The 24,210-nt window shown below is 40.0% G+C and overlaps 5 protein-coding genes across 11 annotated transcripts in view; 1 reads left to right on the top strand and 4 right to left on the bottom strand.

Moving 5' to 3' along the window:
* Positions 1–741, bottom strand: part of tulp4a (TUB like protein 4a) — a 31,488-nt gene extending 30,747 nt beyond the window's left edge. For 3 of the 7 annotated variants that reach the window (XM_075459659.1, XM_075459658.1, XM_075459654.1), the window contains exon 1: positions 556–726. The gene's annotated coding sequence lies outside the window, so the exon portion shown is untranslated. Of the gene's footprint in view, positions 1–422; positions 512–555 lie in introns of those variants that run through there. The other 4 variants (XM_075459655.1, XM_075459656.1, XM_075459653.1 and 1 more) reach the window with 3 other exon arrangements.
* Positions 742–1,872: 1,131 nt separating this feature from the next.
* On the top strand, positions 1,873–4,539 carry mrps10 (mitochondrial ribosomal protein S10). The gene is made up of 7 exons (XM_075459660.1): positions 1,873–1,964; positions 2,149–2,201; positions 2,765–2,834; positions 3,017–3,156; positions 3,574–3,682; positions 3,795–3,884; positions 4,282–4,539. Exons 1-7 carry the CDS (start codon positions 1,893–1,895, stop codon positions 4,360–4,362), a joined length of 615 nt encoding a protein of 204 aa, XP_075315775.1. The 5' UTR covers positions 1,873–1,892; the 3' UTR covers positions 4,363–4,539.
* Positions 4,540–5,624: 1,085 nt separating this feature from the next.
* Positions 5,625–13,121, bottom strand: LOC142375572 (uncharacterized). The gene is made up of 6 exons (XM_075459661.1): positions 12,973–13,121; positions 10,925–11,013; positions 9,655–9,783; positions 9,229–9,378; positions 8,776–8,880; positions 5,625–8,293 (listed from the first exon to the last, which is right to left on the bottom strand). Exons 2-6 carry the CDS (start codon positions 11,011–11,013, stop codon positions 8,203–8,205), a joined length of 564 nt encoding a protein of 187 aa, XP_075315776.1. The 5' UTR covers positions 12,973–13,121; the 3' UTR covers positions 5,625–8,202.
* Positions 13,122–13,752: 631 nt separating this feature from the next.
* On the bottom strand, positions 13,753–15,437 carry msgn1 (mesogenin 1). Its single transcript, XM_075459339.1, has one exon. The coding sequence runs from the start codon at positions 14,422–14,424 to the stop codon at positions 13,993–13,995; it is 432 nt and encodes a 143-aa protein (XP_075315454.1). The 5' UTR covers positions 14,425–15,437; the 3' UTR covers positions 13,753–13,992.
* A 101-nt stretch (positions 15,438–15,538) lies between these two features.
* On the bottom strand, positions 15,539–24,195 carry gen1 (GEN1 Holliday junction 5' flap endonuclease). The gene is made up of 13 exons (XM_075459122.1): positions 24,035–24,195; positions 23,736–23,934; positions 23,470–23,646; positions 22,684–22,794; positions 22,519–22,592; positions 22,326–22,411; positions 22,060–22,210; positions 21,330–21,366; positions 21,156–21,236; positions 20,938–21,068; positions 20,762–20,823; positions 18,688–18,837; positions 15,539–17,223 (listed from the first exon to the last, which is right to left on the bottom strand). The coding sequence occupies exons 1-13, from the start codon at positions 24,193–24,195 to the stop codon at positions 15,884–15,886; spliced, it is 2,760 nt and encodes a 919-aa protein (XP_075315237.1). The 3' UTR covers positions 15,539–15,883.
* Positions 24,196–24,210: the final 15 nt, after the last annotated feature.

Here is a 24,210-nt window from a genome sequence, read left to right as displayed (position 1 = left end):
TACGGTTGTAAAATCAATCCATTAAGCGCCGTGCTACAAAAGAAACACTCTTAAAATATGCCACTTTCTTGTGTAACGTTACCGTAACAAAAGACACAGGAATAATGACATGTATGACAACTTATTAAATATCGCTGAGGCTAGTGAGATGATGCCAATACATACATCTCCATAAAATACCTGCTAGCCACGGCTAGCTAAAATGTGGATGCTGGATCCAGACAGTGGGCTGTTGGCTCCAAAGACCAAAACATCTCAACCGCGGGATTAATTTTTCCGGTCTAAATCTATCTGCTTTGTTTTGCAACACTAATCTAACCTAGACGTCCGAGAGTATAATAGCTAACGTTAAATATGTACGTTGTGTCACAAAGAAACCCCCCAAAAACAGACAAACAGTAATAGCAGACTGGCTAACCGACCAGCTAGCAGAGCAGAACCTGAGGCACCATCAGCGGAGACTGGCTCTGTCCATCCGCCGCTGGCAACCGTCGCTAACACGGCTATGGCTAGCGCATTAGCCGCGGGATTGTTCCAGTGTTTATTGTAAATCACCTTGTAGCTACTCAAAATGATCGTGCGTCGGCGGCGTACTGCACAAAGCGTCAAAGAATAATACCAGCCCTGTCGTCAAGAAAGCCGAAGAAACTGCAGCGACCAGTGAAGGGCTAACCTCGGCTCAGTGTGTGCTGCTGCCGCTTCCTCTGCCTGCAGCCTGTGCTACTGTACACTGGCAGGGCCCGACAGCTGTGTCACGTGACAGGCACGTGACCCAGACCGATTGAATTATTCACACCAACAACTGTCCAACTTTGATCCTTCACGCGTGAAGACAAATACAAGGTCTTTATTGTCAGACGAGACTCACCTCGTTTGTTGCCACTGATATACTGATAAAATCTGGAAAGGCACGCGGAGGTTGCCTGATTTGAAAGCTGGGGTCAGGCAGTGATGAATAAAACTGTCTCAATTAAAAAAACGTGACAACACATCACTGTAGAAATAATTGATTCAAGTACATAGACTTAAAACACTGAACATTCTTATTACTTTTATTGGATTATTACTTATAGTGTAGATCAGATAAATTACTTTGAGGTAATCTGTCATCTGTTTTGAAATAGTGTGTATTGCTTTATGGAGTTTCCTTATATTTTGCCAATCCCAAAATGCACGACTGTGGTTCCCTATTCGGCAACCACATTTCCTTCAACACTGATGATCGCCATCATAATTGTGTGCTTTTTTTTTATAAGAGAGGAGATGAGGTTTAAGAAAATATACCAACATATTTCTGACCTAATTCTTTCTATGCATGGAATTTTGTGCATTTCCACTGAGATTCACAAATATCTTGCCTTTCATCGTCAGCAATAAACAAGTTTCCTCTCATCTCACCTGTTGTTTATACATTTTGTTGAGTGAACTGAGAATAGTGTGACAGTACCTCATTAGTCATAGATTTATAAGGTTTTATAAATGACTGGACAAAGTCTTTGTCAGTCTCCCTGGTGTTTCTCTTTTGTTATGGTTGTTAAGCCTTTTTAGTTGGAAAAATGAATGAAGTATCTCTTCCTTTTCATTTTAAAAATGGTTGTTTTAGAGTTTGGAAACTACCATCATGCTTTTTTTATGATATAAATTTGTGTTACTTTGAAACTCTCGTTGGATTAAAATGTTTGATTTATAATTATTTTTATGGAAAGTTTCAAGTGAAAATTAGACATTAATTACTGGTAGTTATTTAACCTAAATTCAACCTGTATATGGAAAAGCTTAGTGATGAAAAATGTCTAACAGCATATCTGAAAAGTATGATACTTGTAGTTTACCCTCCAGCACACGCGAGGCAGTAGAGAGCAGATATCACCTTTGGATTACCTCTCAAAAACATGGCTGCACCCTTGGCCGTCAGGCGAGAATTATTCACTCTGGCAAGGATACTGAGGGGTGTTTCACAACAGGTAAACTATTTTATACATTTCTTATTTGGGGCAACATGTTCGGGCAATACATTCAAACGATTAACGCAACTGATCAGGAAATAATAGATATTTGGTCGCTCGTGCTAATCTGCAGTAGCACAGTGGGTAACATTAAAATTCTTCGACAAATATTTGATGAATCGATGTTGTTTTTTTTTCGCAGGGACCAAGAGGTTTGACTACCTGCTCAAGCTATAGAAAATGTAGTATAACCAGGTAAGTAACAGCTTTTCTGGTTAACTTGTTTTAAGTGGAACCACAGTGAATACCAATATTAATCACTCTGAGATCATTTCACACTGCGAGACAGCTCCCATCAGTGCAGTTGATCTGATTTACAGTTTAATTAACTTAAAACTTATTGTACTTATTATGTTATATTATATTTCCCCCCGGATTAAGTCTTAGGTTAAAAGTAAAGAAAATGAAGGGGGTATTATAATTGTGGTAATGGTTGTAAAACTTCCAGGTTAATTATGCTAAAATAGTACATATGGAACATGTAGAGTTTATACTGTGACACAGAATCATCAATCACCATCAACCAAGGTAAATACTTCAGTTAAATCTGAACCCTGAAAATTTATTGTGATGATGTTTTTTTCTTGTTTTTCTTCCTTATTTGTATTTATTTTAGTAAACATTTTTAGGATTTCCAGAAAGGCAGGGGCGTGTGCTTTGTTTAGTCAGTGTATGGGAATATAATGAGCGAAGATAACATAATCCAAAACAGTTATCGGAGCATTTTTATTACAGCTGCAATGCCACAATGTGTGCAGGTTTCACGTCCCACTGACACCCAGCGCTTCCTTCCACACCGCAGCACGGTTGTCATCAACAGCTTCAACTGTAAGTGTTCAGTAGTGTTGGAGTGATCAGGGATGTAAATGCTTTAAATGACTGTATTCTGGGCCGGTTTACATTTTCCTTGCTCTTAGGTACTCGCATAATTTCAATCAGAGCGCCAATATGTATAATTTGTTGTGGTTTAAAGTCTCTTAATATGGATATGTATTGTGTTTTCCACCCAGATCACGGTCACAGAAGAGCCGGACGTGCTCTACCAGAAGGTGGTGATTTTGGTCAAAGGTCATGACAAAGCTGTGTTGGACAGCTATGAGTTCTTTGCCAGCCTGGCGGCAAAAGAGCTGGGCCTAAATCTCAGCAAAGTGTGAGTTTTAGCAGCAACAATTTATTTATATTTTAAACTAATGCAGAGGTTTTAAAGTGTGAGGCAAGCCTCGACCGGGGCGCTTCGGTTTCGGGTCTCAGTGAATGAAGCTGAGAGAATGTTTATCACAAGGATATCTAAAATAAATACTTTTGATTATCTTAAATACATCAGATACGTTAGTCCTGAAGGTATTTGACTGTTTTTCCTTCAATTTGCTCCCTTGCTAAGTGTGTATGGGATCAAACAACATAATGATCTTATATGCATACAGGAAATGAGCAAAACTCTTTGGAAAAGGTGGAGTGAGTGTCATTATCCGAGGGGGAAATTACGTTCTCAGACTTTGAAAACCCCTGGAGATACAGCACATTGTTCATAATGTCAAATTTTAATTATCTGTTTCTTCTGCCACAGTTTTGAATCACCCAGGGACATAGAGAGGTTCACACTCCTGAAGTCAGTACACATCTTCAAAAAACACAGGGTCCAGTATGAGATGAGAACACATTACCGGCAGATTGAGGTGGGGCGCTTGAATTGTTACAAAGAATTTTTTAAATGATTGCAACAAAAGCAAAAGTTTGCAGTATTTAATATTCAGGGTAGTTTAATAAAGTCTCTTTTTGTTTTTGTAGCTGTCGCATATCACAGGCTGCACAGCACAGATGTACCTTGAATACATCCAGAGGAACCTCCCCGAGGGTGTAGCCATGGAGGTGACAAAGGTATAATGCAGCATTAGCAGCATCGCTATCCCCAGTCTCACTCTGCACAAGTAAACTGCTTCCTTGTGGCCTAGTTGTACATGAATGGATCAAATTGCTCCCTTTCTCAGACTTACCGACCTCGCATGTTCCCTCCCGACCATTCAGCTTCACAGATGCTGCCCTAACTGTTCCCAGATCGCAGTTTGTGAAAAAGGGAGATTGGCCTTTTCCATTAGAGACCATCCTACTGAACTCTTTACCTCCTTAAAAGTTTTCTCTCTGAGAAAGCTTTTGCCAAAGTCTGATATGCATTACACATTAACTTATCCCTTCCTGAAAAGAAAAAATGCATAATTGTTCAGAAAAGTGTTAAATCCAAATACTTTATTATTCTGCTTGTTCTGTTCATTGTCAGACTTCCATGGAGAAGGTTCCAGATCACATCCTGGAACCGATGTGGAAGGAGCAACCCGCTGACGAAAAGCCCAGCCAGTAAACACAGCCGTTACTTAATGGGTTCATATCGAGTGTAAGAAAATGTCTGACTTATAAGCGTTCAACAGTAACCTCAGTTGTATAAAGCCGAGAACAGATCCCCTTCAGCTTCAAGCCTTGCATTCATTGTGTGGAAATTAATGTGTTTATAAGTAAAGAAATTCTGCATTTAGTAAAAGTTGTTGCTGTTTGTGCTCCTTTTAAAAAAAAAAAAAAATGTTATTATAATGTGAAAACAGTGTTTAACTTGCTGCAGTCACTGCTTGATTATTTGTGGGTTTGCATTAATGGTGAAGGACACAAAACCAACACACACAGCATTTACTTTGTGCATTTATTAAATCATATTTCTACAAACATACAAAACATAAAATTGCAAATAATTTCTAGGTGGGAGTGAAAGCAGCACAGCGTGCACAACAGCATAATTAAGTGCCCGAATCAGATACTTGGGTCCATCGCTACATTTACAGACATGAACTTTGTTGTTCTCATCTCTTCGTTTGTTAAACTGAGCTGATATCCAGGGATTAAAAAAAGAGTCAGCAAAGCAGGGCCCTGGATGGCAGAGCAGGTTCAATATATCCACAGTTTCTTTAGGTGATCTGATTCAACAATGCAGATCTCACTAAGTGGTACTACAAAGCGAAGAGCATTATTTTTACATTCTCAATGAGAAGTGATAGGTTGGAAGGTGGTACCTTTACTTGTGTTGATCTCTTTTCTCGAAACCAGAGTTTCCAAAGCAAGTCACCGTGGTGATGGACCCCGGTAAGAAATGAGCCAGCTCGGCGATACTGAAAAATCTAGAACTGGGAAGCCACCAATCCTGTTTCGTACAGGAGTTTTAGCAAATAGTGGCTCAACATTTCCAAAACAAAAATCCCCATGATTAAATTTTTGAGCTTTTGCATAGATTCTCTGCTTATGCACAATTCTCAAACTCGCATAATACTCAATTGACTGATATTTCATGAAAATTTCAAAAAGATGTACATAAATCTCATAAATAGAGCTTATTCCTGTGGTACATGCTTACAAAAGTATACCTTAATAATTAGAGTCACACCCACTCAAGTTTTTTTTATGAAGCCTGTCTTAATATGAGATTCATCTGTGATCATTGGTAAATCTATTCTAAACTGCTAATCTAAATTACTTCAGAGTCAACCCTTCAACAAAGTGCAGCTGTCAGTAGTTACTCAACTCGCATCAGCTCATCCTGACACCATTTGTTGTAATTGTAACTTTGCAAATTAGTGACAATATTGTCAAACAAAGTGGTGAACAAAACTGTGTGGTCTCCTTTTGTCTAAATTCTTGTTTGAGTTTGTGAAATTCCTTTTTGAATTCTGGCCCTGAAGTACTGTGTGCACAATTAAAAATTAAAAGAGAATCAGTGAGCTTCAGCCATCTTTTTCCCTACCAGTGAAAGTGAGCCACTGACCCAGCATGCACTACACCGGGTCCTGCAAAATGAAGCAGCTTCACTGGGAATCAAAATTATTTCATTAAAAATCATTTCGAGAGCACAAGCTGACATTTTCAAGCTGGTAACAGACCCGCCTTTTCCTGGCACACTCCTTGGAATTTGTACACAAGGGACCAAATGTTCAAGACTTTAGAGCACAGATGTACACCATTTACCCAGAATTGCTCTGTTTCGCCGGTTCTGGTTTAACTGCCGTGATTCCACCTGGCCTGAAAGAGAAAATCTCCTGGTTTCAGAGAGGGAATAAGACACAAGAGGAGGCTCACCTTTTTAAGCCAAGCGCTGAACCTCAGGCGTCACGTCGATGGAGATGGAGGAGGAGGGGGGACATGTGAGAGAGGGCCTGGGTTCCTGGAACCAGGGAGGTTAACTGTACTGTGTGCCCCCCTTCAGGAGACAACAACAGTCAGTCTGTTATGAACAACCAAAGGTGGAAAAAAGAAGGGGCTGCAGAGAGAGTGGTGAGTCATCGATCACATTTTTGGTCTGCAGCTTCTGTGTGGTTCAGAGAATAAAAGGCCAAATCCTCGTATTTGTACTAGCAGTGCATACAAAATTCGCTGTATGTAATCAATGTCTTTGCCCCATATGATTTCTTTTGTTGTATTAAAGCAGGGTTTGTTTTCCTAAGTTAAGACATAATGGAAACAGCTGCAGACATTAACAAAGACTGAAACATTTTAGGAGCTAAATCTAAGCGTTTTAATTTTGACCTCAAAAGGTCCTGCAACTACATGACTGGAAACAAATCATTGAGATTAAAAGATGCACAGAAGCAGAGAAATAAAAATACAAAACAAGAAATACATGAAGGAAACATTTAAATCTATAGTAGATCTTCTGAACACCCTGGACCAATTTGAAGCCACAGTTTAGTTTTTATATCTTATTAGAAGAGCTATAAGATAGGACAGTCCTTGGTCATATCAGAGTGCATATCCTTTGCAGATGATGTCCTCCTTTTAGACATGCTACCACTGATGTTTTAACTATAACATGACGCTCAGTCACGAGTGTTGAAATGCCTTGCAAGTGGAGTGGCTCTGAGTCCTCCAGCTGAATTTACAGTTCTTAGAAAACACATCTCATGCCCATTTATTTTTGAAATCCTTCCTCTGATCTGCCATAAATCTCAGCCCTCAGCAACCGGATTGAGTGTGATGAACATGAGTATAATGCTCCTTAAGGTTCTTGGACCTTTGGACAGCAAAAGCAAGTCTACAGAGGAATTTCTTGCATTGAAATTTACTTTTAATGCATTTTATTTTTCAGGTGTTATAAATATATTGTAAATTGTAATGACAACTCTCAGACTTGATAAAAAAAAAAAGAAAAGAAGAAGGAGTTTATTTTTAATTTTATTCTTTTTTTCCACGACTATCTCATGTGTTGCTGGTTCTCAAAACACATTCACAATAGTCACAAAAGTTGTGTTACTTACAGTGCATAAAGAAGTAACACTTCAAAAGAACTAAACACAGAAAAGACCAATTTCTTCTACTTAACTGAGGCAAATAGACATTAACTTATATTAATAAAAAAAAAAGGCTACTATATTTATACATATATATAATATATATATATAGTATTTCAGTATACTATTCATTTATAAAGCCTTTTTGTCATTACACAGTAGATTGCTGGAGACACACATGAATGTTCCAAACAACAATAACCATAACTTAATATTAGCTGCACATTTAAGATGAAATATAAAGTTGAATATTGATGAATACTTTACAGGTTCAATATTGTCTCATCACTTGAAAATTGTGCAAGTGTTAAACAATATTTGCTGCACTAGTTGGTGACAAAACACAAGTATCTCCATGTGACAAAAGGAAAAGTTCGGGAGTTCCAAGGTTCATTTGACTAATTTACAGTGATGCTCGAGAGCTGTTGTGCACTCTTTTTTTTCCCCCACTTTCAAATATACAGTGTCACCCATTTTTTCTTTTATATTCATAAATAATCAAAACTTATTAAGGCTAACAGGGTGACTAACAAGAATCACACAACATCTTTTTAAACTTTAACATGAATTTTCTTCCTTTAGAGAACAGCGAGTTCAACTTTATTTTAGCAGTTTTTTCTCTTAACAACTTCAAACAGTATTTATGGTTAACAGACTCATTTCACCTGCCTTCAGCTGTAATTAATAGTTTCCACATTATGCCACTGACAGCAGACAATACCAATAACATTTGGCCACAGAGCATTTTATAGATACTCAATATACTCAGGGACTTTATATAAACACAAACTTCAGGGGTGTTTCATTCACCGCACCACTTTTAGGCAACTTCTACATTAACAGGTGCTCGTTTATAGTTTTTAGGGCAGGCTGTGTTAAAAGCGTCGGCCACCAGGGGGGCCTGGCCACCTCTGGCCTCTGCTAGGTGGGGGGTGAGGCGGAGGAGAGACCGGTCCATTGTGGTAACTGTGTAAAAGGATAAAATCACACATTGGATTCTTGGCTTTGGCCAATAGGGGGCACACTCTGATAAGAGCAGCCATCTCTGAACTACTGGACTGGGAGTGTAGGATCCCCGCTCATCAACTGTACCTCAGAGATCCAAACAAAAAGCGTCTGGCTTCAAGAAGTTTAGCATTGAGTATATTTCTATTTACGAACTGACTTAACTGAAAAAATGTTGTATTGGTTCAGACTATTAAGATGTGATGCTGTGCCATATAAGTGATTTAACCCGTCTGAAATAACTGTGGCTATTCAAGAGCAAGTATATAAATTGAGCTATAATGAGGCTTAAGAGAAAGGGACGGACAGGATCGTGCATATCGACCACAGCCCTGAGAGATTTTATACAGATTTGATTGAACAAGCTCAAGAGTGTGCAAGCAAAGAGTAGAGATGTAAGCTGAAGAGCTGAGGTGTGATATTAATACCAAAACCAGTCTTACCCTCTTGGTCCACGGGGGTGGAAGTGGCGTGGTGGTCCGGCAGGTGGCATGCCACGGCCTCTGAAGCCAGGATGACCCGGTGGAGAGGGTGGAGGGGGTCCATGCCTATAAACAGGGACAAGCGAAACAGTCAAACTTTACATAATATTTTATTAAGAAAAATTTCAAATTTAACTAAAAACATTTTGCTAGTGATCTCTTGTGGATGCAGCACTGAGATAATTTGTGAAAAGTGATAACAGAATGACAACATCTCTATATCCATCTAGGCTTTACTAAAAAAAAAAAATAAACAGATAGAAATGTTGAGTTCGACTGCCTCAATGGGTACAGAAAAGTTCAAGGAAAACAGTGACTTTTAACTTCAAAGTCATCCTAAACAATATCAGACTAATCTTCTGTCAGAGCCATCTATCTGCTGCCTGGGTTTTTGTTTGTGTGTGAGGAGAATACCTGGGCATGGGTGGAAAGGGGCCTCTGAGGTGCATGGGAGGAAGAGGAGGAGGAAAGGGAGGAGGAGGAGGGGGAGGGCCCATGCCCATTGGTCCACCCCTAACTCGATGGCCTCTAAGGTCTGGGTAAGGTCGCATCCTCCCCATTCCTCTGCAAGCGAAAGGGATCAAGTGAAATGTATCAAAACTCATATTTACTGTATAAGAATTAAGCATCTTAATGTCATACTAATACTATAAACCTAAAAGCTAGTCGTTTAATTGGGGACACAACTTGTACCAAACAGACCAACCACTGAATTAAAGATACAGTATCCGTCAAATGTTTGGACACATCTACAGATTTAATACTAATGACCTGGTGTCTCCGAACTCAAACTGCAACTCAAACACACTGAGCAGTCTTCAACTATCTCTAAGACAGTACCTCATGGGCCCGAGTCCATTCATAGCACCATCCTTCCCTCGACCTCTCCCACGTCCAGGTGGGCCAAAGCCTTTCATCATGCCTCGACCCATACGGCCCCCTCGACCACGGCCTTTGAATCCACGACCCCTGTAGAAATAAGATAAGAGAAACACGAGACCAAGTATATATCGTTTCTCCTTCACATTTAACTTCAACACTCAGCAACTACCACCGCCACAAATCTATAAAAGTCATGACAAAATCAAAGGCCAGTCCCTTGTTTTTCTTAACTTTTTGGCAGGATCTAAAATAATGTTGAATAACCAGTCAAAAAAAAAAACAGTCTCGACTACCAACTGCTCTCTGGCTTTATAAGGCTGAACAGTAAAATGTCAAACAGGATATTTGTGTTTTCTAATCCGACATCATTATAAGTATGGTTACAGCTCAACTTAGCCTATTGTGTATTCAGCTGTATTATCATACTATTACACTGTGCTGATTTAAGGAAAAGATGGAACTTTGAAATGTACAAAATGCCTCGGCCCATTTGAATCTACCTGAGTGCGAACACACAGGGGTAAAACAAAGCAACAACCTCATTGTCTGAGAGTGTAGGTGCGGTTTGGAGAAGCTCTATTTTTGTCAGAATAATTCGTTTATGTGCATCTTAAAGTCCGTTTTGGGTTGGACTAACAATTAGTTTTTTCTAGTGACATGTCAAACCTGGAGTATGTTAAACATGCAACCAGAAGCCTACATATAGCTTTTATCAAATGCTAAAGTACGACATATATGAACATGGGTCAATGGGTTAGAGCAACAACTAGCCCACTGATTGTTTAGCAGATGTACAGAAATTAAGTCTCTTGTAACCTCTCAGTCTCTGACCGAATGCTGGTAATGATAGCAATAAAAGATACAATAAACTCTTTTACATGAATATTTAGGCCGTCGAGCAGTGGTAAAGTTGTGCCAGGAGTAGTTTGAGCCCTGATTTAGTTCATTTGCTTATTCTCAATTCTCACTTAAGAATAAGCAAATGTACTCTCTATACAGATATATGTGTAATTATTTTGGGAAAAAAGTATGGCATGACAATATTTCCTTAAAAAACAGACTGAGAATGACTTATGAGTGCACTGTAGAGAACATTGTTAAGTCCCATCTTACTTAAATAAGATAAACTAAAACAATAAGAAAAATCACCTACAAAAGTACAGTTAGGGTACCTTCACACTGACTGACAGAAACACAGCATAAGGCTCTAAAAGACAGAAAGACGAACCTGGAATTCATTTCAGCGGCAGGTCTCTCGTATTCATTCTTGGGAGTTTTTGAGGTCTCAGTGACCCTCTCCTCTCTGTCTCCATCCATCTGAAATTATTCAGATCAACAGTCATAAAATCGGGCTTCATGATGGAGATCAATCAAACAGCAAGTCCACAGTAACATGCTTGAGTTTCTTAGACACAAAAAAGGTTAAGGAAAGAAATCAAGTTGAGGAGGAGACTAAAGGGTAAGAGTAAAATAAAGAATATGGCGAGGAGGACAGTTGCCCATTTGGGTTTTTATATTTAAATCTCATTTAATTATTTTTCTAAAGGTCATTCGTATTTTGTATCATGAGTTGATGTGAATCTTATATATGCTGATTGTTGAATTGTGATTTAATCATAGGTTGTATCTTATTTACATCAAAAGATTTCACTGGTTAAAAGAAGCAAATAAACAAATCAACGATGCTGATTGAAGGAAAATCTACGTTCAAGCATATTTCGTGCTTTAATGTGTAAAATGTGTTTTTTTTTTAAGCTCTGTAGAGAAAAAGTAAATTCATGCAGAAATGAATCCCTGACCTCCCTGCAGCTATCAGGCAATCAAGCATGATGATCTTCATGAGTGGACCGGGTGACCTGTGACCTCCACTTTACGCTGATGTTGCATCATCTTCAGAAACAGCCAGTTGTGTTGTTCACAACTTCATTGGTTTCAAGACTCATCTTAACCTTTAAGAAATGTTTTATACTACTTTACGGATTTCACGTGCAATACCTCAAATACAATTTTTGTTCAAAGACATGCAACAATCGCACAGGTTTCCTTAAACAACTCCATTTCTTAATCAACGGATTAAAAGTTTCAGTTGTGTGCATCGACATCACGACAAAACAATTTGTCAAGATACCCTACGGCGGGTCTTGGTAAATTAAAACCTTAGCATGGCATTAGCTGCAATGTTCAGATGGGTGTGTGCATGCACACACAGTCAAAGCTTATAGTAGGAACATTATCAGAATACAGAGAGAAAGACACTATGTTTTGGGACACTGGGGAACTATGTGTAAAGGGAGGGAGGGAGTTAAGTATGAAATTGACAAAGTTTTGAGAATTTTTTAAGCCACTTTCTAAGCTTGCTGTCAAGGAGCAGCTACCCCAGGGGAGCACATTCTTGGTTAAAAGGGGCCACACACAGACCAGTTCCTGTGTGTAGAAGAGCAATCAAACAGTACATTTATTGAGTGAAATTTATTTCACTTCATGTCACTGTCCATGTTGGAGGTTGAAATTTGTGATGTGACATTGTACTGCCCCATACACAGAAATGTGTCTCGTTTTATTTAGACCCCATCTGTATCAATGAGGGATGATTCAAACTCCTTTACAAAGTAAAATCTATTTAAATCATTATTTTTGATCAACTCAGCAGAGTCCTAACTACATCTAATGCTTAATTACAATCCCCTTTTACAGACTGATAACGTTGCTAATCGGTGACTTTGATGAGTGCACTGCCTAATGCACACGGCAACAAACCTGAGCATTAAAAACACTGACTGTGTCGTGGAGGACACATACATACTGTACATTTTAACAAAGATATCTACTTCGAGTAAAACGATCCAGCAGAGCCACAGGCACGCCGCGCGTCATGGAAACATTTTTATCCTGGTCCTTGGAGACAGTTGACGCTTGTGTGAGCTCCTAAATGTTAATCTGAGAGCAACACAGGCATGACAATTCACACCTCTAATAATGCAACATAATATTATTCAACAAGTAGCAGCACAGGCTGAGCTCAGCATGTTAATGTAACGTGCAAACACTCAGAGGGACGCCGTCTAATTCCAGGGGTATTGAGCAGCCCTGGCATAATTGCATTATATCGTGTACAAAGCAGCTGACTCGGCATTATCCAAACCAAAAATTAAATTAAAACAGCCAACAACAACAAGACAGTAGTTATGATAAACGTTAATCAGGCACGAAAGGGGCGTTCCTGTGCGGTTTAATGCCTTGGGTGCTCCGGTGAGAAGAAAAGCAGGAATAACTTACTTCCGTTGTTGGTGCCGGCGAGGTAGATTTTAAAAAGTGACAGTTAAAAATAAAAATACAGCAAAAAAAAATTAAAAATACAAAATTCCCTGCAGCTTTTAAGGTTTCTAAGCAATTTGAAATGGCGTCGGGTTTACCAGGCTGGGATTTATTTTGTGAGCCAGACGTTGGGTTACAACCACGCCCATCAAGATAAATTCTAGTTTCTGATTGGCTGCTCGTTGCTTCGCTCATTCCAGAGCACTCCGGCTCATTCAGCATGAGCAGAGTGGTGTAAAAAGTATTGCTCTCTTGTATTACTCTATAGCTCTGAGCATGAGCGCAGCATTCTCCTTTTCTGATTGGAGGAATTAGCTGACGTACTACCAATTAGCTTCATCTCTGAAAACGATTAGTTCATTATCTGCGCCTCAAGTTCAACACATCAAATAAGTTTATGGAAAATGTTAAGAACTCACTTGTAGAAAACACGGAGAGACACCATTAATACAAAAGATTTCTTTAATAGCATTTAAAATAGGTCCTATAACCTCATATGCAACAAAGAAAAAGGTCTTTCACACAAAAAATATTGAATATCTTTCAGAACAATAAACGTAAAACTACATGTAGCAACGGATTCTAAAGTCTTAAAATCTAAAGTAAACAAGGAACAACTGTGGGATTCAAAACGATTTCAATAAGTCTACAATTTATCTTAATTACATTAACACAAACAGAAAAAAACTAAAAAGATGTATTGGTAAAGCTGTATTTCATACATATTCATATACCAACGATAAACTCTGTCTAACAACAATTTCACAATACCAAAATAGGCAGCCTCATATACAAATACTTGCCATTTACGCTCACAATATTTACACCACGACAGACAAAAAACAAAGGGAAAAACTACAAAATTAAGACAACATTTCCGTTATTATAAGTAACATCTCATTGACTTCAGAAAATGTCCAGGTAGTCTGTAGTCCAGGTGAGAGTTAATCTTGTGCGTAAAAGCTATCCACGCTGCGTCCTTTACGCACGTCTCAGAATGTCCGAAAGCTTGTTGATGTATTCAATTGTGTATTTGAGCGTCTGAATCTTGGTCAGGGGTTGGCCTCTCTTGCTGTAGTCCGGCGGGAGGTAGTCACGGAGCTGATGCAGAGCTTCTGCAAGACTCCTCATCCGCATCTTCTCCCTCTCGCTGGCCTTCATGCGCCTTTTAGTGGACATCTTTGACTTGCTGTGCCTTTGCGCTCCCCGCGCCTCTTTACGCCCCATGAGGCCAAAAGAGAAACCCTTGATTTCCTGATGCTCGTTGGGGTAACACATTTCCGGCGAGGAGCACATGGAATCCATCGCAGACTCCGGTGAGGTGGACTGAAGTGGCTCTTGATTTTCTCCAGAGGTGTCCTCAAGGCACTTCCATTCAGAAAGGATTTTAGCTGTAACGTCATCCAGATCCATGTTCGAAATCCAGACGATTGTGTAGCGAGGATGACATCCAGGGTGAATGACAGGAGGATTGTGTGAAAGTAATGTAGCCAAACCGTATTTATATAGATGCAGATCTCCGGAGGTTTATTGGTTCACAGCTCAGGCGAAAAAAGTTCAAAGACCACCGAAAGTGCCAAAATGCGACCTTCCCGAAGGCGGTACTTCGTTATCACCTTTGTGTGAATAAGGCTAAATAGGCGGATAATGTGATAGAAAGACAAATAATTAGATTCCCTTTGTGGGAAATTACTCTTTAAAGTCTGTACGACAACAATTGTCAGTTTGATGTGATCTGTCTAATAAAGGACACGGTTTCACCTGAGATGTTCACGCCACGCTGGTAAGTCAGGTCTGCGTGTGTCTTCAGAATGGAGGTCAAACGGAGACCATGAACCACAATCATTTTGTGAGTCATAGAAAAACAGTTTATCAAAGAAGTTAGGTCAGAATCAGAGGAGCCAGCGCCCACTGTGCCCCTGTACTGTAACCAGGAATCCCAATTTCATTTAGATATTGAAAAATAACACTAACACTAGAATAATACTAGCTCTCACCAGAATTGTTTCAAGGGTAGAAACGTACACACTTTGCAAGACAAACTATACTTGAAAAGAAGCTACATTATCCTGCTAAGTATGTTAGCTCTTATGCCAAAAAAAAGAAGATTAAAGAGCCAGTGCTCGGAGACTGAGTTGTTATTTGGACAGAGGATGCAGCTGTCACCAGAGCTTCTGCCAGACCTTTCATGTCTGAAAAGGTGCGAGGCCTAACTCATGATCAATGGGAACCAGCACTGCTGGGTTGTAAAACCAAAGGCTCAGCATCCCCTGTCTCTTAAGCTCTGTGCAGCTTGCCAGTGAGCAGTGGGAAAAAAACAAGCACATGTGGAGCTATTAATGGGTGTTAAATGCTTAAAACTGTGCTAATCCACATCTCCAAACTCAAGGAGGAGAAGGAAACAAAAACAAATGCTTGAGTGACCTTTAGCTCATGGACCAATATGCATCTGTTAGGAGCTTTCAAAACACATCTGAAACTCAAAATTAATTAAAATTATTAATTTAAAACTTAACGCTTCCTGATCAAGTTGCTCTTCTATAGTCAGCAAATAGTTCCATTTATGATCACTACAGCTAATGACAGGATATATACCAGATTACTTTTTCTTGAGTTCGTCATTGTCTTCTAAAGCCTTACCTGAAGACATTTTGTCTCGTCAAGAATCCATTAACCGCAGATATCAACCCATCATGACTTTAAGTTTGAAAAGAGGTTGGAACCATCAAAAGGTTAAAATGGCCTAAATACTTCCTGGACTTTTTATTAACAAACTGGATGTGTCACTCAGTGGGCATTTCCAATGTCTCGAAGGAACTTTTGCATTTAAGAAAAGGAGGGATTACGTGTTCTTATCTTTTATCCTTGCAGCTTACTTCAGAAACTTCAGTCTCAGTCTCTCTGCCAGTGGCAGTGGACTATCACTGCAAATTACTGAGTCGTCACTATCCACCACAGTGACAGGTGACTCTGGGGTCCGAGGAAACACACCGTCGTCCACTTCAACTGTCTGAACATCCTGGCATTTGTTTTCAGTGGATACAGGTGAGGTGTTTCTGACCACTTCCGTGTGACTTTTAGATGTCGGTGCGTTGATCCGAAGCTTGTGAACAGTTTGTGCATTTGGTCCAGTTGTTTTTGGGACAGAATTCGGTTTCAAAGGAAAGTCTGAAATGAAGCTTCTCCTGATCTTGTGTATGCGTTTTGTTTTGGTCTGCCTTTGAGGTCCAGAGTGTTGGTTTTCTGCATCACTGCCCTCACTAGATGAACACACACTCATGCACACACTCTTCTTAGTGGTCTGTGGCACACTCTTGTCCTTTTTGTCCGTTTGACCTGGGTCAGAGTGGCACCTCTGAGTTGGAGCAGACGACGAAGACAGAGCTGTTCTGACAAATTTATATTTTTGAGGAGGCTTTTTGCAGACATTAGATTTCTCCTTCAGCCTACTTTGAGCTCGTAATGCTGGAATATGCTGCTCGTTCGAACTCAGAGTTTCTGTTTCAAACTGGCTTTTATCTGAGAGTGGTTCCTTTTTGTTACAAGCAGATTCTTTACCTGACACAGTACTGACTTTACTTGGCATTTGTCCATTGATTTTCCCCTGTGAATTGATTTCAGGAGAGGCTAACTCATATCTCAGATGCTGTGAGACCTCATCATTGTGTTTGTCCATCTGATGCGTAGCTTTGGCTGTATTCCTCATGAGCACTCTGTCCCGTACAGGACACTCTGTGTAACAGAGCTTTGGAGCAGATCTGGAATCTGCCTGTTTGACAGAACTCGAGGATTGTCGGTCCGTGTTTCCACCTGGTGCTTCATTACTCACTGTGCTCTTCTTTTGCTCAGGCTCTTTGGTGCGGTGTACTTGTGAAGCAGGGGAGGATGTGAAGGACAAAGCCTCCCAGTCAATATCACTCAGATGTAAAGCCTCAATAACAGCGGAAACAGAAGGTGAAGCAACAGACTTTGGCGGAGGACTACTTGGACTGCTGTGGTCTTCTTTTTCATTCAGCGGCTGCTTATGGTTCATCGCAGTGTCCAAAGTCAGCACTTCTGTTTTATCCGTCTTTGAGATGTTAGCGAGCAGAGGTTGTGGTTGAGTAGTATCATTCACTGAAGAAGAACTCTGAAGAGTCATTTGGGCGAGGAGATCGGAAACAGCATCAGAGACATCAGACGGCTTTTCCTTTTTACTCTTTGGTTTCTTTTCTGTAAAGAAAAAGAGACAAAGTGTCACAGGATCCTTGAATATATCTTAATGATCCCACACTTACTCTTAATGCATTCACTTCGGTATCTCTTAACTTTGTAGCGTTTTCAGTCTCAGTAAGTAGATTTACGTGACACTTAAAAAACAACTTATTGTGTAACTTGACCAAACCGGACTGTTGGAATGCAAAATTGTATCAAATCAATTCTCCCACAATCAGACAAACACAACCAGATAATGCAGTTGGGATTGAATCACTCCTGCATGTATATGCTCACCGTGTACTTAAATGAGCCTTGGCGCTGTGTACATGTTTCAAAGTTGCACTATTTTGCAACTTAAGTGTATATTATTACAGCTGAATTCCCAATAAAAGCTGCTGGCATTATTTTTCTGATTTTTGGGCTAAACACAATAGAAATTGTGATTAAAAATCTGCCCATTAAAACTATGTATCAATTCACGGGTGTTCAAAACATGTCCAAACTGACGCTCTGCTGTGATAAATCCTGATTTTATAACTGCAGCGTCATCTGTCTACATCTTCATGAGTCAATGAGTCAATTCGTCTCCCGGGCGTGAGTGCTGGGACAAGGACGGTGGTCAGATTAAATGGTTCAGTGGAACTATAGCTCGACTCAACTGTGCATGTAACCGTTAATGAGTCCCAAAAAAAATAAGGAAAACTGTGTTCTTGAAAAATATGAACAACATACAGGGATTTTGAGATCCCTGAAAAAACGTGTTTTTAAATGAGATTTAAAATCAGCCCGTGAAGGAGCCTGCCTAGCATACAGTGGCAAATTGTTATCGTTCGTTGAAACATACATGCTTACTTTGAATTCGATGCTGGAAACACATCTCATAAAGGTTGCCGCTGCCCTATTTCAGGGTAGGACTTGCATATTCTAGCAAGACAATTCCAAACAACATTCTGCACATATTGCAGCATTTTCATAAAAAAAACGTGCAAATTTCTCATTTTCAACATCTGCTGTGCTGCACTATTTTTTTTTTTTAAAAAATGTAGGGTTTGACAGGATGTGGAAACCATTGTCTTCTGTCTTCAGTTCCATTTTTACAACGTGCCAACTTTTTCAGAAATGGGGTCCTACGCACGAGGAAGTACTAATAACGAACGAGGGCAAAGTGACAGCGACGCCTGCAAGAGAGACACCTCTCAGCTGCATTAAAGCCTTTAGTGTGAACTAGTTCAGCCAAACCCTGCGTTTTCAGGTGTCAGAGCTGCTGTAATAGACAGCCTTGAAAAACAAGTAAAACTTTCAGTTGGCTTTGATCAGGACTGTCAGTTCCGTGTGGGAAGTCATAATTGGCAACTTGGTGGGCGAGATTTTGTGGAAAACGTGCCCACATTCACTGTTAAATATGGTTCATTTTACAAATATCTTTACAGGCAAATATTGTATCGTACTTAGAGTGAATGACATTTATTAAATACTTACTTTTGGCCTTGTTCTCTTCAGCCAGAGCTTTGCTTCTCATGTAGGCCTCTACCATCTCGGGGAAGGCTACTCGAAAAAGAGACTCTTCCTCCACCGTCCTCACTTCATGTTGGTCCTCTGCAACTCGATCCTCAGGAAACACATAATGTTCTGCGGAGAAAAAGGTCAGAATCAGATCCAGCTCCGTCTTGAATGACTCTCTCGTTTAAGTCAGGAAAAATGAAGAAGGTTCGCTCCTATCAGCTTTACGTTGGAGCAGCAAATATTGTAACAGTGAACTTTACACATAATCAGAGCCCTGAAAAAAAGAGGTGTCCATCAAAATTCAAACCAGCAAACACACATATTACATTTATTGAAATGTTAAATAAGGACGATAACAAACGCAATAAAACACTAAAAAAATAGGTGATAAAGGCATGTTTACCATTATGTTACATCACCCTTCTTTCTAATCACATTGTCAAGTTGTTTGTGAACTCAGGAGACAATTGTTGCAGTTTTGTAAGCTGTGTTTATTGTTGCTGAATACCAGATTTCAGCTGCTCAACTGTCTGTGGTTGTGGTCATCTGATTCTCCTTCTCACAATGCTCCACACATTCCCAAGAGATGACAGATGCGGACTGCAGACGGGCCAGTCCAACACGGACACACACACACACACACACTCTGTGTCTAAGAAGCCCAGCTGATGTAACTTGTGCAGAATGAGCTCTGGCTTTGTCCTGCTGAAATAACCACGGACCTCCCGGGGAAAAGACGTCACCTTGATGTTAGCATATGCCTCCAAAAGCTCTAATGTACACCTCTGCATCAGTGATATCTTCACACACATATGCAATTCGGCCATGTAATGAACACTGATACATCCCCATAACAAACACTGGATTTTGCACCTTTGTCAAACAACAGCCTGGAAGGTCTCTCCCATCCTTGGCCTGTACAACCAGATGTCAGTTTACTCCTAAAAGCAGGTGAAATGTGGACTCAACTGACCACAGAACACGTGTCCACCGTCTTTCTGTCCATCTCAGTTGAGCTCATGTTCAGAGAACTGCATTGTCTCTGCACAGAGTTGATACATGGCCTCCTCCTTATGTAATAGTTTCCGGGTTACAGTTCTGGATGCAGTGTTGAGTGAAAATCTTTCACGGTAGCCCTGAGCCTCTGTGGCTGTAATGATCACAGAGGAATGATGGTTTCTCAGTCAGTGCTGGCTGAGAACTCAAGGGGTCTTGCAGATTCAGCAGTTGTTTCCAGCCTTGGGCTTTTATCCACTGAGATTTCATCAGACTCGTTATTTTTCAATTTTGCATAGAAAACTATATTCTTTAACTGATCCTTGATTATCTCATGAGAGTTTGACACAAAGTGGTGAGCCACGACCCATCGTTGCTTGGAAACCCGAAGGCTTTGGTGGATACTTCTATTGAATCCAGTCCTGACACCCTCACCTGTCAGCAATTAATCTGAATATCTGTGTAATCTTCCAGAACGGTGATACTTTTACACCCGAGAGACTACTTTTGAGTGCGTTGCTGGCATCAGATTCTAGATTTGTTTATATTTTCTAAAAACAAGGAAAGTTGTCAGAAAAAACCCTGACAATAATTGCCTTTGTATCTACAAAATAAAGGTTCAGTGTCGAATGTTCAAATGTCGTTGCATTTTAGAAAATGTATCAACTTTTCTGGAACGGTGTATATTACATAAGGAGCCTCAATCTGGGTGGGTGAGTTGATTGAGACTTTCTCAGGCCGGCCATGTCAGACGGGCTTGTTAGTGAGGTGGAGCTTGATATGACAAATTTCCCAGCTCAGAGAGGAAGCCAGTTTAGCACCTAGTGGCTGTTGTGACTGATCTGTCACCTCTGAATCTCACCTCACAGCCAGTCACTAACAGACAACACGGTGGCGAACACCCAGCACCCCAGCTGCCAGTTTGCTTAGTTAGTCATGTCAGTCAACACATGAATACTTAACCCCCCTGATTTAATAATGAAAGACTAAGAGAACGATATAACCGATATAGCAGAGCTTCAGTAATCAAATAGGTGTGAAGATTTTAACTGACCTGGTGTGCTCCAGATGACTTCGAAGCAAGCAACGGCATTCCTCACCCTTGGTTTCAGTATTCTTTTGAGGGAGAAGTAAAGTGTCATCTGTAATGTATGAGCTGTAAACAGCTCTACATCATCATCATAGTAATGCTTTCTCTTACTTATTTCTATTTGAAAACTCTAGACATACCGAATGGGTTTGATTTGGGGGAGCACGTCTCTTCCATATTTTCTGTTCATCAGTTCAGTGTAGGTCATCAAGACTAAAACCTTCTCGCTGGTGTAGTGCTGCGGCCACTCCATCTTGTCAGAGGCAAATTTCTATAGAAAAATAAAGAATATTCAGATGCGGCTCACTAAACAGATGTCCGCCATTTTAACTGAACAAACGATCTATAAATAGAATACCTGCATCGACAGTATGTTTGGTTGCCTCCTCTTAAAATGTGACACAGGTTTGTCCTTTGAAATCAGAAACTCTTGAATGATCTGCAACAAGAAGTTTAAGTGTTAAAGATGACTGATAAATGAGGTATGTAAGAAAATGTTTTTTTCAAAAATTGCTGATGAATATATCTGTACCTCTGTAAAAGGGAACTGGTGACTTGCCAGTATTTTCCTGAAAGAGAAATAAAACGTTATAAATTCTAATGAACTAAATTTCATTCATTCATAGAAAATGTCTCTAATGGGGTTCTTGAGCCACAGTTGGTATCTTGAATTGTTTTAGGTTTACTAAAACTTTAAAAAACAGGAAAAAAAAAATCATATTTGAAAAGCTGGCACTGTTTAGACTATTTAAAATGATGCTGCAGTTATATCATCTTAAAAGGTCTCTCGAACAACTTCGTGAACCCTTCATTGTTTATAAAGAGTTCCCAATTTTTTGTGTTCAAAGAGAAAATAATTGATTTGTTATTTGTCTTAATGTAAACAAATGAAAATAATAATCCAGCAACAACTACTATGATGCAAATTATCCTTCTGGTTTCATAGATTCCCAGGACAAAATGAACAGCTGGCGACTCTTAGAAGTAAACATAGTCATGAAAGTGTGAAATTCAGCTTTGAGGACTGAACTTAAAAGCCATTAATGAAAAAAATAACCACTTGTTTATTTTTCAGAAAAAGTGGAAGGGTTAGATGAACTGGAGTAGAACAACTCCATATTTCACTTGCTCAAAAAACCCAGAATGAGACTCGACGGACTTACTTACGACTACGCAACTGTTTTATAATTGCTAGTACCTCTCATGTCATTTCACTTCTGCTTTTAAATGTCTTTTATATGATGATTCAGAGTCACGCATACCTCCTGATGTTTGCCTCTAGAGACTTGGCCTGGCGGGTCTGCTCGTAGCGGTGCCACTCACATGGACACTGATAATCAAAGTCCTGAGGTTGACAGAATCGTCGGCTGTCGCAGAGCACACAGCCGCCACGCTCGTGTGCCTTGGCTGAGCCTGAAAGCCAGAGGAGTCAGTGAGGAGTCTCGCATTCTGAAATCTCTCACATATGTGTATATTTTAACATGAGAGATTAAATGGCTTTCACGGTTGAAAGCAGGGCGTCACTCACCAGGATGTCGACATATGTTGCAGTGAGGAACCTTCTTTACGACTACATCAGACATATCCGTATTCTCCTCCTTCCACTGGATTAACCTTTAGCAATCAGAGAAAGTTTTCACAAGCTCATACACAGCCATGAATACTGTCTCCATAGAGGGAGGAAAAAATCATGCAGAGTGCATAGAAGATGTATTTTCTACCTCTGTAAAAGCGATTGTCCTTTCAGTGTCTGTATAAACCTCAGGGCCTGCTCTCTGCCAACACCTGGTATACCCTTAGAGAAGCATGACAATGTACAATCAACATAAGTCATTCAGGTGAATGATTAGAGGTGACAAATTTTCAGGTTAATGTGTCCCCTCTACCTTAGGAATATAATCACAGCCAAGAAGAATTGCTAAACCAACAAGATTTTCCCTGGAGAGACGTAACTCTGTTTGTACTCGAGAGGTCTGGTAACAGTCCACCTGGGGGTCCTGGATAACAAAAAGAAAAATAAGGAAAAGTTGTACACATAAGGATCATCAATAGTAAAAGTATTTTAAAGATTACATCAGTCATGTCTGATGATACAATATTCTGCTCTGAACAAATTGTGGCTGGTTTAATTTATAAAAAAAGAAAGACAAAAGTTGAACTACCCAGTTCAAAATTCTTAAACATCATATCTGCCTAAATTCAGATTTGAGGTGCACTGGGGGAAAACTTCAGCAGCAGAAGCTGATAATATTCTGGTAGGGTCAAGCTCCAAATATCCAAATTAATCAATAATAGACTGAACATGTTTTCATATGAAGGGGACTTGAGGTGTGATGTAAAACTATATACGTACCCTTAGTGCCTAATCATGTAGGAGCTTAAGGGACAAGTACAGTATCAGTACTAGTATTTACTTCTCAAAGCAGAGCGGGACATGTTTAAACTAAAAACTTATTTAACAATATTTAACATAACAACAGATGTGTGTGTAACTGAATCTACGACCTCAAACAGGATCAACTAGCACAGGTAATACACATCAGTACATAACCCAGCTACAAAAATACTAAATCCTAAAATCTTGAATGAACAGTGAAGTGCAGACTGTTTGTGCAGTTAGTTGAGTCCATTTTTTTCCATTAAGTTCTCTCCTGATTTTTAATTAAACATACTTTGCTGTTCATATTGAAGTTCCTGTACACGGTCCTGGCCCCATACAGGAAAGCATCTCCATCGTTGGTGATGCAGCCATCCACCAGGCTCTGTGAGTCCAGGTAAGCACACATGGCCTCAGCTTCTCCAGCAGCTGTCACCCAAGGCACACCGAGATAGTCCAACATCTCTGCACACTACAGAGACAAGGTGAAGAGGGTGATGGGATAACATATCATGAATCATGACAGCCTGTGATCTGAGGGAGACAGAAAGAACAACCAACCTCTCTGAGTACTGCATTAAAACGCCCTCTGCTGGTGACTGTGGCAGACTTGGGGGCGGAAGCCTTTTTGAATCCTCCGTATCTTATCGCTGCCCTTTTGCGCATAGTTTCTGATTTAAGTTTGGGAGCTTCTCCTTCCATGACAAAGACGAGCTTTACCCCCATCAGTGTGAGGGACGACAGCCGGAAAAATAAATTCCTGGACACAAAAGGGCATTGCATTGGTTTGAAATTTCTAGCTTAACTGAAGCTAACAGTACGATGAATATATGTAGGAACATTTAGGCAACAAGCTTTACCTCAAATGGGGCTTAGCAACTCTCCCCATCATTGCCTGAACATGCTGAGCCTCGCACACCCATAAACTCAGGTCAACTGCCAGCGTCTTTCCGCTCAAACTGTACAGCGGGACGGACTCACGAACCGGCTCAATGATTGACCACAAATCGTGAACACCCATTTTTCATTACAGCTC

The sequence above is a fragment of the Odontesthes bonariensis genome, chromosome 24, assembly GCF_027942865.1.
Source record: "Odontesthes bonariensis isolate fOdoBon6 chromosome 24, fOdoBon6.hap1, whole genome shotgun sequence".
Taxonomy (NCBI): domain Eukaryota; kingdom Metazoa; phylum Chordata; class Actinopteri; order Atheriniformes; family Atherinopsidae; genus Odontesthes; species Odontesthes bonariensis.
The sequence above is the reverse complement of the archived record's forward strand: the minus strand, read 5'-3'. Positions and strand labels throughout refer to the sequence as shown.